The sequence below is a fragment of the Aulonocara stuartgranti genome (genome assembly GCF_965226115.1).
Source record: "Aulonocara stuartgranti genome assembly, chromosome: 10".
Taxonomy (NCBI): Eukaryota; Metazoa; Chordata; class Actinopteri; order Cichliformes; family Cichlidae; genus Aulonocara; species Aulonocara stuartgranti.
Genome location: NC_138946.1, coordinates 12,252,594 through 12,266,345, shown reverse-complemented (window position 1 = coordinate 12,266,345; position 13,752 = coordinate 12,252,594). Strand labels below are relative to the sequence as shown.

The window sequence follows — 13,752 nt, the reverse complement described above, 5'->3', positions numbered from 1 at the left end:
CAAAAGGTTAATGAACTTTGCCACAGGCGTCACGTAGACAGCATTTTCTGCAATGTGAAAGACTGTGATGAGTGTTTTTCTTTAGGCCTGGACTTAGAGGAGCACCTGTCCTCTGAGAGTATGCAAGGCTTCCGAGGTTGTTTTTAATAGAGATCATGTTGTTAAAACCCCGAAAGGTTTTGCTGAACTCTTTGTTCTTGTCAATCTTTTTATACTAAGGTGTTACACACTATCTTAAAAAGGTTGATTTGCCTGAGGTGCACAAACCTGGCATGAGTTCAATTTGCGCTTGTTATCTTATTTTTTTGCTGATGGGTTTATCACCCCTTGATTCCCTAGTTCTTTTCCCTCCTCCTCTTACATGTCTCCTCAGTTTTTATTTCTTTCTCCAGTTTTCTTTGCCATTTCCCTGACTCTTTGTTACCATGTCACTCTTCTTTGTGACTTATCTTTCTTTATAGGTATTCCTTCCAAGATGAGGAGGACATGTTTATGGTGGTGGATCTGCTTCTGGGCGGAGACCTGCGCTACCACCTCCAGCAGAATGTGCACTTCTCAGAGAGCACTGTCAAACTCTACATCTGTGAATTGGCTCTGGCTCTGGGATATCTCCGCACCAAGCGCATCATACACAGGTAAGAGGTGTTTCTATAAACTGACATTTTTATAACTCAATATATAGTTTTTTGTAATTACCTTTAATGATACAGTTAAGGGTTTGTTGCCCTCTGTCTCTTTAAAAATAACAGGACGGAAATAGTCTTCAGCACGCGTCCTCCTTATGCTTCCTGCCTCATTTTTCACCAGAGCTTGGGCATTGCGTACTCCTCTTTTCTCCTTGGCTGTTTTCATCCACATAGTTTTCTAATACTGCTCCACCACAGGGCAAGGTCAAGATGTCTTGACATTAAGGTCATCCCTGACACAACAGTTTACCCTTCTGCCAGAGACTACGGCCATTATCAAATGCGCCAGTTCCATCTACAGTATGTTGCTGTGTTGATGCCTTACTTAATTTTCAAAATGCAAGTCAAGTGCTTTTCAGGCAGAAATATCTGCTGTTATGGCAAAACCACAACTCAGAGAGCCAATAAAAGTGTGCCTACTGCCAAATGTTATTATTTTAAGTTGCTGAATAACTCAAAGTGCATGAGATGTTCCATTATTGGCTAACGTTTGCTGCCAAAATACATTAAGTACATTGAGTGTGCAAAATGTTAAAAAAAAACTGCCTTACTCGTGACATAGTAACAGACAACAATACAGCAACCCTGTATCATACAAAGAACTCTCTTCATTTACCCGGTTTATGCTTTACAGGATAGTTTTTGTACATTTTATGAATTAGCAGTCCATGAAAATTAGCTATTAATAATGATGTTCACTGAAGCAATGTAATGTCTGTATTCAGAACACCACTTACTGGGAATCCACATTACCTGAGTTAATTCCCACTGACTCAGGCCTCTGTTTAGTGTTTCTGTCCTGAGAACAAGCTGTCTTCCAAAGCGGACCTTAAGGAAGGCAGCCAGACCCACTGTCTACACCAGATTGATGGAAAAATTTCCCATATAAAAACGGTTTTGATGATGGCTCAGCAGAATAAATCATCTTTTACCATTTTTCATTCATTGATTTTAGAGGGCACGACAGGTTTAGATTGCGTGTCGATGGGCACACTTGATGAAATCCAGACACTACTGACTGACAGCAAAAACAGTTGATAAAATGCTTTCTGTGTATATTGGTCTTTAAAATTACTCCTCCACTCTGATGTCTGAGCAAAGACACAAACATAGGAAAAAGACCTTCTCAGATCATGACTAATAGGAAACATCACTGTAACAGAGAACACTAATTTATCAACACCCCCAGATAACAAATTACACCATTTAACGTTAAGCAGGCTACTTGCTCTTGTCCACGCTCTTAAACCTCCACAGGAAAGAGAGGAGGAGAAATAAGTGGGACGGATTAATAATTTGCTTATTCATTCAGCCCATTGAGGGTATGAATATTTAAATTATGTTTTCTATTTCAGTCCTGGAGAGGACAGACTTGCCAGTTGATGCGCAGGTGTTGGGGGCGTTTGTTTAGATGGAATCAACATCTTTTCAATCTGCATTCATTAGCTTCAAATAGGAAGAGGAGCTGAAAGTAACTCTCGGCTCATCTGTATGGAAATTGAATATATAATTTCCTCACTCAGACGTGGACGCGCTGACTTGGGTTCGCCGAGCGAATGCGTTTCAGTGGACGTTTGTGTGTGTATGCACCTGTCTATATGGGTATAAATACGAGACATACAGATTCTCTTTCCGTTGGTCTTTAATGATTTTGATGATAATTAGGGGAGCAGTGATGATAATGGCATTAATCACATGCAACACGATCACATGTTAATTATGTCATTTACAAGTTTGATCATGCCAGAGGTAAAATACGCATGGCATTAGCTTCTTCCATATGATGGCTGGATATCAGCATACGGTACTGATGCTTCTACACACACGTGTGTATTTATATCGTTGTGGGGACATCTCATTGACATAATGCTTTCCCTGGCCGCTTACCCTAACCCTAACCATCAAAAATGAATGCCTAACCCTGATCCTTACCCTAAACCTAACCATAACCTAATTGTAACCCTGACACTAAAACCACATTTTGAGTCTCAAAAATGCCTTCAAACTCGTGGGGTCCCCACGAGGGCTGTTTGTCCCCACAGGTATAGTAAACTACCAATTTTTGGTCCCCAGGAAGATGTTAATACCCGTGCACACACACACACACATACATACACAAACCCCTTTACTATTACATATATTATTTAAGTTATTAGTTGGTAGAACATTAAAATTTCTCGGATTGTGTCTAGTTTGAGTTTGTGTTGCAGGTCGTATGAGCAAATATATTGTATGTTGTTATAATGTTGCTGGAACGAGACAATTCTACTACAACAGCAAAAAGCACTGGACACCAAGCAGAGCTCTTTGTTTGATCTCGTGCACGAGGGAGAGAACTGTGACGAGCGCCGTTCCTTCCGCTCGAACCCCAGTCACTCTCGTCTGTTCCCTCGTAACACTGCTGTAAACAAAGAGTACCTTGTCTGTGTGTATGTATAGATGTGTGTGTGTGTGTGGTCAAGATGTGACCCTGTGAAGACTCCCCAAAGCTGGTGCTAGGAGTCCAGCGGTCCACCTAAACAAAGGGCTCTTATACTTAAATAGATACAGAGTAGGTGTCCTCCTATACCATAAATCAGTAAGAGAAGGTACGACCTCTCTCATGACCTTAAGATATGTCTGTATGCCAGAGTGCTCTGGGAGGCACACAGAGTCTTTGCAGACTGCTAAGGATCAGACCTCTATCTTTATGCAATCAATTATAAAAATCTAAGCATATATGAGAATATATTTCTAAGCATAAATGACAATCCAACAATATAAACCTAACATATTTATGTTTGTTTTTTGAATCCGCAGCCAGTCAGATGCTTTCCAGATTGTAATGCATGGTGGATGAAAATCTGACAGTACTTTTATGTATTCATAATTCCATCCATTTTGAAAAGATCTCCAACACTACATGCTGAAAGACAGAGCCAACACCGTTTTACTGTTCCACTCGCTGTTAGATTTCTCTCCTGACCTCCTCTGTTATTATTACACTAATAATAATCACTAGTGAACGAAAATTTTCTAATTTGGATTCATGACTCCATATGATCTTCAGTCCAGTTCCTGTGCAATTTGGCATACCTCAGTCTTTACTTCCTCTTTCCCTTCCTCAAAAATGGCTTCTTGACAGCCGCCCTTCCACTGACAGCATTTCTGATGAACCTTTGATGAACCGTACATGGATAAAGAGCCAATGCATCTCTCAGGTCCCGTGTCAGATCTCTGCTGTGATATTTTACTGCTTTTTTCTTAAGATCTACCATAAATAGGCCTGGCAATTTGCCTTCCACTTGTTTTCTTACATTTTTTGAGGACAAACCGCACACACTGTTTATGATGCTAGCTCCTCGGGGATCACTTTGTTACAAAAATACAATGTGATCCCTGTAAAACGATGTTATCTTGGGCATTTTTCAAACTCAACTAAAGAAATGAGAAGAAATTATATGGGTTTTTTTTTTACATCAGGCTACTAGAAATGAAGATACCATTTAAAATGAATTATTTGCTAAGATGTCCGCTATGTGTAAACACAACACTGGTTCATCCATTGAGTTTGGACCTTTTTTTATGCTTGAATCCCCTCGCTTTGAAAGACCTTCATAACTAGAGAACTATTGATCAAGAATTACAAGAAATTACAAGAAAGTCTGATTCCTTAGAAGCTGAATAATGACATTATATTGATAACTAGATAATGGGAGGTGGCTCGAGGCTTTTGCATAGTGTATGTAGGTTTTGGTGTGGTTTGAGATCAGGGTAAATGTCTTTTATGCAGTTATGTCCCAGTTATATTCTGGGTACCATAATAACGAGACAACAATGGCAACATCAGCAGACATATCTATGTAATTTTCAATAATGAGTCCTTGCACGGTATAGTTTGCTGCTATATGGAAACATGAACGGTCCCATGGGAACATTCAATCTTAGCAACAGTCTTTCAGCTCATCCTGTAAGGAGGGAAATTAGTTCAGTGTCATCAAGGGACAATAGAGCAACCTCTGAGCATGAAACACAAAGTGGAAATATGTTTAATGGAAAATAATATTACCTTAAAATAGACTTTGTAAGTTTGGTATTGCATATGCTATTACAGTACAGAGGTACAGGTGTTGAACAGGTTTTTAAACATGGAGCCATAAAACAGATTTGTACAATAAAATGAAGATGACACAGCTTATTCAAGTATGAGTGCTTTAAATTTCATTTGTCAGATATACCAATTCTACATTCTAGATGGTCAGATCTTGCACTACTACATCACATCCTTTAGACATTAAACTGAAGCGGGAACTGTACCCAACTACCTGATACCTTTTACTTCTACCTTTTACTCCTTTATTTTGTTTTTAGTTCAGTATCACATAAAGCAGTTAAGGGTATTTTTGCAGTTAAACAACAAAAACTCTCTACACACCTTGGCTTGTTGGAATATGTGTGTATCCATACTATGACTAGTTCAAAAGCACATATATAGTATATACATAGTGCTTAACGTGTTTATTAAGTCACCTGTCATAAAAACAAGCAAGCAAAAATATTTTTGAAATATGTCCAAAAAATTATTTAAAGCAAAACCTTATTCAATTTAAATTTTTATGCCATACTTTTTGCATTTTAATTAAAAAACTAAATAATGGGATTTACTAGTCTATAGGCTTTATGGGCCATTAATATTTCTCATTTTCTGGTTCTCCTATATCTTGTAAACCTAATTCTGCATTGCTTACTGTTTAACATAAATCTCTGTGGGAAGTCTGAATTATTTACATTAGACTGAGTCTCAATTATATGACATCTTCAGAGACTTGACAAATCCTTCCAAACAAGTGGAAAGATAAATGGCAAGAATGCGGTGGGGGATGTGTGTGTATTTGTTTGTCCGTGTGTGTGTGTGTGTGTTCTGTGGTTGTTTACCTCATCCCATCCTCTTTGACGTCAACAACAATTATCTGTGCATCCTCGGGTGCATTTCAGTGTTTCTTGGAATCCTCATAATGGAAAAACTTACATGTTGTCAACCAGTCTGTGCTCTTAACGAGTCAATATGTTGCAGTCAGGAAACAGACTGCCCATTAAAGTCGTTAAAGGATTAATCGTTTGGCTTTTTTAAAAATGCCTTTTAGGACTCCCCTGAGTTAAGTTTTTAAAGTGCATTTATTGGGGTTTTAGCCTTTATTGTGTTAGGATAGTGGAGAGAAGACAGGAAAGCCCACAAGGGAAAGCATGCAGGCCAGATTCAAACCAGGCCTCTGCTTTAACACTATGGGTCACCTACTCAACTCAGTAAGTTAAACCCGAGCTACATGCAAGTTTAGTAAATAGTTACTTGACATTCAAATGAGGCATTAAGTTCAAAGGTTCTTCAGATGCTCCTTTATTTTGAAAGGGTCCCCACATGAGGCAGAACCACATGTTTGATTTGACAGAGATTTGGGATCGGCACTAGGCTTACACTAGCTTGTGACCCCTTGAAGCTGGGTTTGTGTCTCATCTCAGTCTCAACTGGGGGACTTTTTGTGTGTTAACCACTACAGCGTGGAGCCACAGCTGTGCCAAAGTTGCTGAAAATTACAAGCAGTGCATGAAAACAAGCACTTATATGGTAGAACTTTAATAATATGCTATAGCACTGATTGCTGCTGCAGTGCATGCAATTATGGATTCTTTTATTAAAGTTGTCTTCATTTGCTATCTGCACTGCTTTTTTAATGTACTGAGAGATAGCAATGTGACGACCTCTGACTGAGTGAGACTGGTAGTGCAGTACATTCATCTTAAGCAACTGTAGTTGATGTTCTCTTTTCCATTTCCATCATCTTACAGCATCCGAATGTTGAAGCTTCACAAGGACACTGTTCACTTTTCTATTAAGCTTACTACAAAACTCTGTCTGTCACACCTAATCACATCTCCTCATTTCAAGGCAAAAGTCTAAATTGCATATACTTGCATCATCAGATAGGCGTGGAGCTTTTGATCAGATTGCCTAATGCGTATTGCTCTGATATAGAATGTGATGATTTATTAGCTAAGCTTGAGCCAGAACCCCACCAGGGTACCAGCTAGCTGGATTTTGAGTTTGCTGCTCACCACAATGGCAACGAGGTGCTGGACAGTGGCTTTGACAATGCGCGGTTTATTAAAGGATGAACAGGAGGGTTTGTATTCAGGCCAGCATGCGTTTGCTGCTATGCCAATTGGCCAGGATGGCAGCAGAGGTTCATGGACTCAGTTAAAGGGGTATATTTGAGTGATTTTTGGGCTGTAGTCAGTTGGTCACCACCACATTTTTTTTCATCAGCCACTTCAGTTGCCCATTGTGTCCTCATGATAGCTACAGTGCACTAGAGTGCTGGGGGGATTCTAATTGTTTTGGAGAAAGATCCAAACTACAATATTGGTACATTTCGTTTGACCAAGTCACTTTTTAACTTGCAATAAGCTTAACATTTTATGACATGAAACATTTTTGCTCCTTCTAATCCGGGAGGAGCACCTTTCTTTCAGACAATCTGTGCAAGGGGAAGGAGCATCTCTCACTTGCTGTGCAGCACGCTGGAGGATTGTGCTTAGTGAAAATGGTGGAAACAACTAAATTTTCAAAAGTGTGGCTATACTTAAATATAATCAATGCTGACATTACAACAAGAAATCTGCACGTACATTACATCCTGCAATGCATGTATGGAAAAATACATACAGGTATGTACCTTGGCTCCATCTGATGCTTTCATGGATATGCCTGGTAAAGCTGTAAGGACCATTAATATACAGATGATTTCTGTCATTCATATAGATAACTTTAAAGTTAACAATACAGTGCTCTAAGACTAATAATACAAAGTAACCAGTAATACAAAGTCTAATTGCTTTAATATAAACAATTTCTTATTAAAAGGCCTTGACAAATATTAAATTGGTCTTACATTGTTATTATGTTGTATTGTTTCCTGTGGGATAGACCTTTGTTCTTGTCCAAAAAGTATTTTAAAAAGCTTCAAACTAAACTAGAGATGCAATGATCAACCAGACAGGAATTGATATTGGCAGATTTTTAAGCATTCTTGGCCCTGACCCGCTGGTTAGCCTCATGTATAACCAGTTGCTAGCTGATCGCTTTCATGCATGCACAACATCCACACAGTACTGCCGTTAAGTAGACACAAACACACACACTTGTAGCCACATGCTATGTTGTTAGCGTGAAAGCTCTTCCCTCTGAGTTAAGATGAACACCACAAATGAGATTGTAAGAACAAACTTAATCAAATACTTAAATTGCTTTCATTCAGCTGAACACAAACATTTGAAAGAAGCCAACAAAGGTTAAGTGGCTAAAACTATCCAGAACTTAGAGTCAGCCACCAGCCAGCAGCCTCAGAAACAGCCTCAGTATGAGCATAAGCATAGGTAACTATCAGACCAAGTGACATGAAACATCTTCTGGACCTAAAAACTAAGTCAAAAGAGTCAAAAGATGCTGAAAAAACTGACAGATCCCATTGTTTGCTGTTGCCTCTGTGTGGAAACTAACCAGTCTATTTATTGACATTACTATTTCTTATTAAATGAACTGAAGCATACTGAGACCCAGCTGTTGCAGCAGCAACCCTATTTCAGCTAAAGAGGCTCTGCCTTTGCAAGCTCTGATCTCTTCCCCTCATCTCCTCTTTGAGCCTCTCTCTCACATGTATACACACATGCAGTACACTCTACCTTTCCCTCATAATCTCTTTCATTATTGCTGCCTTTTTTCACCTCTTGTGCCATTTCCTCTTCCAACTTCCTACTGTATTTCTTATCCATGCTCTACTCTTGTACATCCTCGTTCTTTGTTTCTTCTTGTGGATGGTCTCTTTCTTTCTCAGAGGGAGTGGCACAAACATAGCTGTGCTTCAAATAATTTATTTGCTCTTTCCGCCCTCTTCTCCTCAAGAGACCTTTTGCTAAGCTGCCGAAAGGGAATATGATCTTAATTCACCTATCTGCTTAAGTGAAGGTGAAAGGAAGTGGGTCTTCTTGTGCTCTAAAAAAAGGATAAAACATAGTAAATTGTATGCATGGTTGCAGACAAAGTCATTACTCTTACTCTCCATCAGCTGTTTGAGATGGGGAGCATTTGTCAGGTCTTCAAGTGAAGTATCCTTTATTCATGGAGCGTGTTAATGTTTTATTTCCCAGCAGATGAAGAAAAAGAAAAAAAAACAGGAGGGAGGGAAGAGAGGGAGAGGAAAATTATATGCTCATATTTCATAAATGGAGATTAAAGTGCCAGCTGGTACTAGCTTTCCTGATTTCCACCAAAAAAAAAAACAACAACCCAAAAACAATAACAACAAAAAAAAAAAAAACGGTGAATTGAGCGTTATCTTTTTCGAAAATCTCCTTCAGCTCAGCCTCAGCTCACAGTAACAGATTAAAGGATGGGAGGAGGTTTGTGCTGTGAACACGATAGACTGTTTACAAGCAAGTCTGTTCCAAAAAGATCACTAATTGGCTGTTTGTGTATTTAATTCACAAGTGTTCTGTAGAATTTAAAAAAAAATAGAAGGAGGAAGGAGAAAGCAGCACATTCAGGAAATCTGAGGCAGACTGAGAGACAAGAAGAAGGTGATGAAAGACAAAGAAAAGAGGCAGAGAGAGAAAAAGATGACATTATTTTTCTTTTGCAACAATCTCTGAATGTTTCTGACTCTGTGAATTATTCATCACCAGTAATTGTGATGTGAGTTTTTAGCGCTGACTGGCTGCTTCTCGTGTCTGCTCGCCGCTCTCCCAGAGTCCGGGAACTCGTCATGGCCAACTTTGTTAACCGGGTAACAGTCGGCATTTATTGTTGAATAAAGAATGAACGTCTCTCTTCTCAACTGTTGGTGCACGCCAAATATTGTTTACACATGTGGACAAACTAGAGCACAGACACACACACACACGCACACCTGTCTCTTTCTCGCACTTGTCAGAGCTGCTTGCCGTTAACAGGAAGACGAAAGGGTGGATGAGAGATGCAGCAGTTTGTTGGATTGGAGCAGTTAGTCTCTGTGGATCAAGTTGGGCTTTCAATTCACGTTCAAAGGCAGCGGCTGTCTGACTCGCTCTTCAGTTGCTGGTGGGCGTGGGTGCTGAGAACTGAGGGATTCTGACACTGTGTGAATCTGTGGTCGCGTGCATATTTCTGCACACAAACTGTGCATATCTGTGTTCATGTGTGTATTGCTTGTTGGGAGAGTGTGGGATGTAGCTGAGCTGAGGGCTTTCTGGGGCTTCCAGAGCTCCTCCACTCTCCTTTGTGACAGAGGGGGAGCGGCACGAGCTCATACAGCTCCCCGCTTTTATTCCAGAGGGGAGAAGCTACTAAAGCGGCCAAGCCATGAAAGAGCCTGTTATTAAACTGCCAGCAGAAAACTAGTACCGCCAATTTCACTGTAGAAGCTATGAATCGCTTTCTTTTTAACGTGGAAAACAGCAAGATTTAAAGGTTTCATAGCAACAAATTTTGCATTTTGTTCAAAGTTTAACAAAAAACTAAAAGGAAAAGTCATGATGCCAGGGCTGGGTGTGTAGTGATTTTAAGGTTTTGCCCCTTAAAATAGTGATTTTCATTATTTCACGTTAAATGGACTAACTGACTGTTAAATAATCAAGAAGATAATGGTCAAGTTAAATTGTAATAATGTATTTGCTATGTGGCTTTAAATGTTTGATTTGGCTTCATTCTTTAGATCTTCCTGCAAATTAACAATACAATAAATACAACAATGAAGTCATAGTCACAGGATGTGCGTGTGGGCTAATTTTAGACCGACTGCTTAGTGTTTTTGTCATCGCATGTGGCAGATTGTTTGCCACTTTTACCGCAACATGTCAGAACAAGTCTGGCTTTCTTCCCCTAAAATCCCCCCAGGAGCCCTTACTGCTTCACAGTTCACATGTAAGCAGGTGTGCTTCTGTCTTGTTGGTTTCGGCATGTGTATTATTACATGTGCTTTTTTAATGGTCTGACCTGTGTGTGGGTGTGAGTGTGCGCACAAGCCTCTGTTCTCAGGTGTGTTGGCCTGGTCGAGTATCAGCGTGGTGTCGTATGACCGGGTACAGGGCTCAGTTACTCCTATGCCTCTCATAGCATGCTGTAATGAGGCCATTAGATCCTGCTAATAGCTTGTAGGGTCAGTCAACTGAGAGAAAAGCTAAGGGGATCAGCTTTCCCTGGCCCTTCATCAAATTCCTCACTCAAAGGAGCCCAAAATTTTGGTCACTTTTTCTGTTTCACACTTTATCCCTTTAATCCTACTTGTTTAATTTGCTCTTTGTTCCTTTCTTACTTCATTTTCCCCTAGCTTCCTATATTTCTTCCTATTTCTTATTCATACCACACTCTCTCATTCGTCCTTTGCTTCATTTTCTCTGTTTATCCATACAGAATATCAATGATCTATGCATTCTATGTTTTCTTAAATCGCCACTGTTCCTGCTGTTTCTCCAGATTTAATACTCTAGCTCTTTAATTGCATGCCTCATTTTTTTTTTTAGCTTTTATGACTTAAACACTCTTTTAGTGTGGCTATTAGACCTCAAACTATTTCTTCAAATTTAGCACTTTTATCCCCTATATTTAAATTTGTATACAGGACTTTAGATATAAACTTAATATCTCTGTGCAGAGCGTCACAGCTGTCAAACTATATGTAAACTGTCATGATACATGCTTTACTTTTTACTTTGGCTGAGAGAATTTATTTAAAAAACATCTTGTTCATATAAGCAACAATTCTGCAGTACTCCAGCAGTGACAAACAATGGCTGATGATTACAAGTTTTTATCTCACAGTTTAGTGGTTGTCAGTGCAAGAACGAAATATATTAGTTTTTTCCCCCCTGCAATTTCCATTATAGAAAGGAAAGGAAACAACTATAGCTCTTTCATCCCTTTTGCTGTGGATTAAGGTGTAACTTAACCAAGCAGTCCAGTCGTCACACAGTCCTGGTGTGGCTAAGGCTAAAACAGACACATGTGTTTTTTAGCACTAATAGGTGCTGCATTGCAGTTATCCTGGCTAATGCACACCTGACAAACAGCTAGCTGAAATGACCGGGTGAGATGTCTCATGTCCTCTGCAATGAAATTGGATTTTAGGCCATAGTGACCAGATACCTCACATCCAGATCACTGGAAACAAAATAATGGGAATTATTTTTCAAAATCCCAAGAATACTCAATGGGCTTCCACTACTCCAACTGTGATTATGTGGTCATAAAAACAAGGTAAACGGCAGAGTAAACATTCTTGATTTAGTGCTGAGTCAAGGAAAAATAAAACTGTGAATACTAACACTGCTTTTTCCCCTAGACAACATTAGTGCAGAGCCGTCTGACCTCCTTTTGATTATGTGTGATTGAATTTATGTCAGCTGCTGTGAAAGAAAACTAGCATTTAATTCATGGGTCTTTCAACTGAATGCAAATTAGGTCAATGGGTTTTTTAATCCCTAGGTTTATAAAAATATTGGCACTTCTTTTGCAAAAGCACTTTTATAAAGGGTTCAGCCCAACCAGTGTGTGGGACAATTCATTCTTTTGTTATATTTTAAACAAGAATATGTTATGTTATTAGCTTAGTTCCCTTTAGCTTGTCTAAAACTGTGACTTGAAGGTGAGTTGAAGAGTTTTAAGTAATCAGCAGAAATCCCTGTAATTGCAACTGTAGCTGGATGGATGGGTGGATTCTATGGATCATGTGAGTTTTTGAAAATACAATGGGAATATTTTCAAGTCAAAACTTGCTGTTTGCTTGCTCATTTATGTCGACTGCCAAAAGACAAAGTCATTCGTGGTCATCATGGTCATCACCTCTATCTCAGCAGCTCGGCTTTTACCATGCACCAACTCCTAATGAGACTTGCCGCTTTGCTTTATCTCTTAAGCCAGGTGTGTCGGCCCCTGCTGCTTCCTGTGGCATCACAATGACAGCTTGGACTTTAGCAGTAAAAGATGCTCCCTTGTTCTCACTTGCAGTGTGCTTTTTTAGCGGCGACACATGCCCCTCCTCTCCCCCTCAGTGCCAGCCTTTGAGGCAAATGTCAGCTAATTAAGGGTTACACGGTCGACCTTTCTTACCCCCGCCTGGGCCTGTGCCACTCGATCTGCCAGAGAGCCAAGTCTAATGCTACAGGTTCTCCTTGTCTCCAAGAGTGTTCAACACACACAGACACAAATGCACACAAAGCCACACAGAGAGCCCAGGTCAGTGTGGCCTTTGATATGCTAAGTCCTGCTGTGCTCCTATATGCAAAAGACATAATTAGATGAGACACTAGGGATGGGTATCGAAAACCGGTTCTTGTTGAGAACCGATTCCCACTGTTTCAATTCCTTGGAATTGTTTGCCATTTTTGCAAACGATTCCCTTATCGATTCCAGTTGCCCCGAATGACGTCACCACGTTGCGGAGCGTCATTTACCTGGCAGGAAACACGGCGCGTAAGCGGCTCAAACGCTCAAAAGTTTACGAGAACGGATGACAACAGGGCAACTTGCAATACTTGCATAGTAGATACTTAATTTAAGGGAGGAAACACTACGAATATGCAAAAGCATTTGTTCACAAAACACGTGATGACCTTAAATGAATGTCATGTTTTTAATTCCACTCCGGACTCGTGAATCTCAACGCAGCAGCAGCGGTAACGTTTGCACGTCCTCTCCCGTTAATGCGGCAGGTAAATCATCAACTAACAGTGCATATTATGTTAGCGCGATCTGCCTTATTACAAAACCTGCCAGTCTGGCTCAGATGCTGGCAGTTCTCGCTGCAGTCTACCGGTAGCGTCTCCTTTCAGGCCAGGATAGACGAATGTCACCGAGCAGTGACTAAGTTTGTGGTAAAAGGCTTGACCCATTTGCCACAGCAGATGCCCCCAATTTTAGGTAAGTGAATGTGTTTAATTGTAGGCAGGGACATTACTGGATATTCTTGTGTAATTGCTACAGAATAATTTATGTTATGCTTTGTTATTGCTACAGAAGAATATTTATTTTATTATTTTACATTTACAATTTTTTTTCCTG

General features: G+C 39.9%; 1 protein-coding gene across 1 annotated transcript in view; it reads left to right on the top strand.

The window, feature by feature from the left end:
• stk32a (serine/threonine kinase 32A) overlaps positions 1-13,752 on the top strand; it is a 67,548-nt gene that overhangs the window by 22,785 nt on the left and 31,011 nt on the right. Inside the window, exon 5 of the mRNA XM_082548477.1 lies at positions 462-635. Within this exon, the coding sequence (XP_082404603.1) occupies positions 462-635 (174 nt within the window). The remainder of the gene's footprint in view (positions 1-461; positions 636-13,752) is intronic.